At 42.3% G+C, this 1,862-nt stretch overlaps 1 protein-coding gene across 1 annotated transcript in view; it reads left to right on the forward strand.

The window, feature by feature from the left end:
* The window catches only part of LOC119413721 (cell cycle checkpoint protein RAD17), a gene marked incomplete at its 5' end in the record, with an annotated part of 13,203 nt that overhangs the window by 9,887 nt on the left and 1,454 nt on the right, over positions 1–1,862 (forward strand). Inside the window, 2 exon segments of the mRNA XM_037680776.1 lie at positions 1,401–1,475; positions 1,581–1,725. Coding sequence (XP_037536704.1) covers positions 1,401–1,475; positions 1,581–1,725 — 220 coding nt within the window.

Below are 1,862 nucleotides of genomic sequence, written 5' to 3' on the forward strand. Positions count from 1 at the left end.
GAACAATTTTCATCTTCTAGACCAAGGTTTTTACAGAGAACATCTTGAAAAATATGAAGAACAAAATACAGATTTCCATTTATTAATGACACTTCTGCATTCATCTTATTTGGAGGAACTAGAACCACAAACACTCTTGTCTGCCATTGTAAAATAATATTCCCTGGCGCTCCTCCCCAATGCGTAAGATGCGTCAAAAGTGGACCAATAACAAGCAAGCATTCAAGATGGACGTTTTCCAGAACAAATTGGAACATTTTTCATCGGTGCTGTCAAAATCATCATAGTCATTGATTAAATTCTGACACTATCCATTCACAAAAACATAAAACATCCTTCGGGGCCCCTGAAATGCCGGGGCCCTGGGCTGCAGCCCCTGTAAGCCCCTGCTAAAATTCGGCCCAGGCCACACCAATGGAATGTGCCTGAGTAAAATCCCTGAGATCTGATCCATTCTTCCCAAAGCATTTGAGTCTGGGTACCAAGGCACGAACCAAACCATGATAAAGGCAAGCAGCGTGATTGGGTCCAAATTTGCTGCCGACGACTTCCTTGATTGTAGATAAAACCAGCAACCAGCCGACTCCAAAAAGCAGGAACCAGTTATAGAAAATCCTACTAAATATGCATCCTTAACATCCAAAAATGGCATCAGAGATAGATGCATCATCAAGTCTTCCAGTCGATGAGATATCCAGCTGTGTGCATGCCAACAGGGCAAATTGGCTCCCCTAAAGCCTGTCTTCTCTTCAAAGAAATGTTATCAATTGTGTTGAGGGACCAACTGATCAAAACAAGTCCATAATTATGGTTCGGAAGATGTGCAAGAGAGGCTCAGAAGCAATTTCACAGACAGACAGACAGAGCAGCAAAGTAAAGCGGAGAGGGAGAGGAGAAGCATCCGATCTCAGCAAGAGCAAGTGATGAAGTGATAATGTTGATCTTCTGTGCTGGCCCATCCTTTTGGCCAGTGGCTGCTTTGTTTCCCCGATGTAAGACTGATCACAGCCCTCTGACACTGAACAGCATACACAGTATTATTCTGTTTGTGCCGAGGGACTGGATCTTTGGGATGAACCAGTCTTTGCCGTAATGTATTTTGGGGTTTGAAAGCCACCGAGTCATTATGACAACTATAGGATGACAAAAAATAATCCATCCAGAGGACCTGACTCAACCTTGTTAGATTTATCTACCAAGATTATTGAGTGTGCATCAGGACATTCTCTTACACTTGTAACCAAAAAAGTACTTCACCTCTGACTGAAGAATTTTGAATTTCTAAGCTATCGTTTTATTTTGAGATAAAAAAGCAAACAGTTTAGAAGATTAAACGTGGATGATTTGGCTGAAGATGTAACTCTGCTGTGTCACAAGCTGCTTTATTTGTGTTGACGTAGACTGAACTGGCTGTCCATAAAAAGAAAATTGAAGAAGTAGAGAACTGGTTGAGAACCCACACCGATGCATCAAAGGTAAGTGGATTGAATTGACATTTTCTTGTAGTAAAACTTGTTAAACTGTTCCTAAGTGTGTGAATTGGAACAAGCATGCTTCCCCTATTTTTTTGGTATTTACAGTTACAGGCTGGTATTTTGATACTGACTGGACCATCGGGCTGTGGCAAGACTGCTACAGTCCACGTTCTATCCCGGGAGATGGGTATTAGAGTCCACGAATGGACCAACACATCCAGCTTAGAACCATACAGCAGCAGTCAGCAAGGTGAGGACAAATCCTCTCACTGTTACACACAACAAATTCAGATAGACAAATCAAGGACAATGGTAGAATCCACACCTGTCAGGACATAATGCACACCTGTCAGGACATAATGCACACACCTGTCAGGACATAATGCG

The sequence above is a fragment of the Nematolebias whitei genome, chromosome 8, assembly GCF_014905685.2.
Source record: "Nematolebias whitei isolate Nwh7 chromosome 8, NemWhi1, whole genome shotgun sequence".
Taxonomy (NCBI): domain Eukaryota; kingdom Metazoa; phylum Chordata; class Actinopteri; order Cyprinodontiformes; family Rivulidae; genus Nematolebias; species Nematolebias whitei.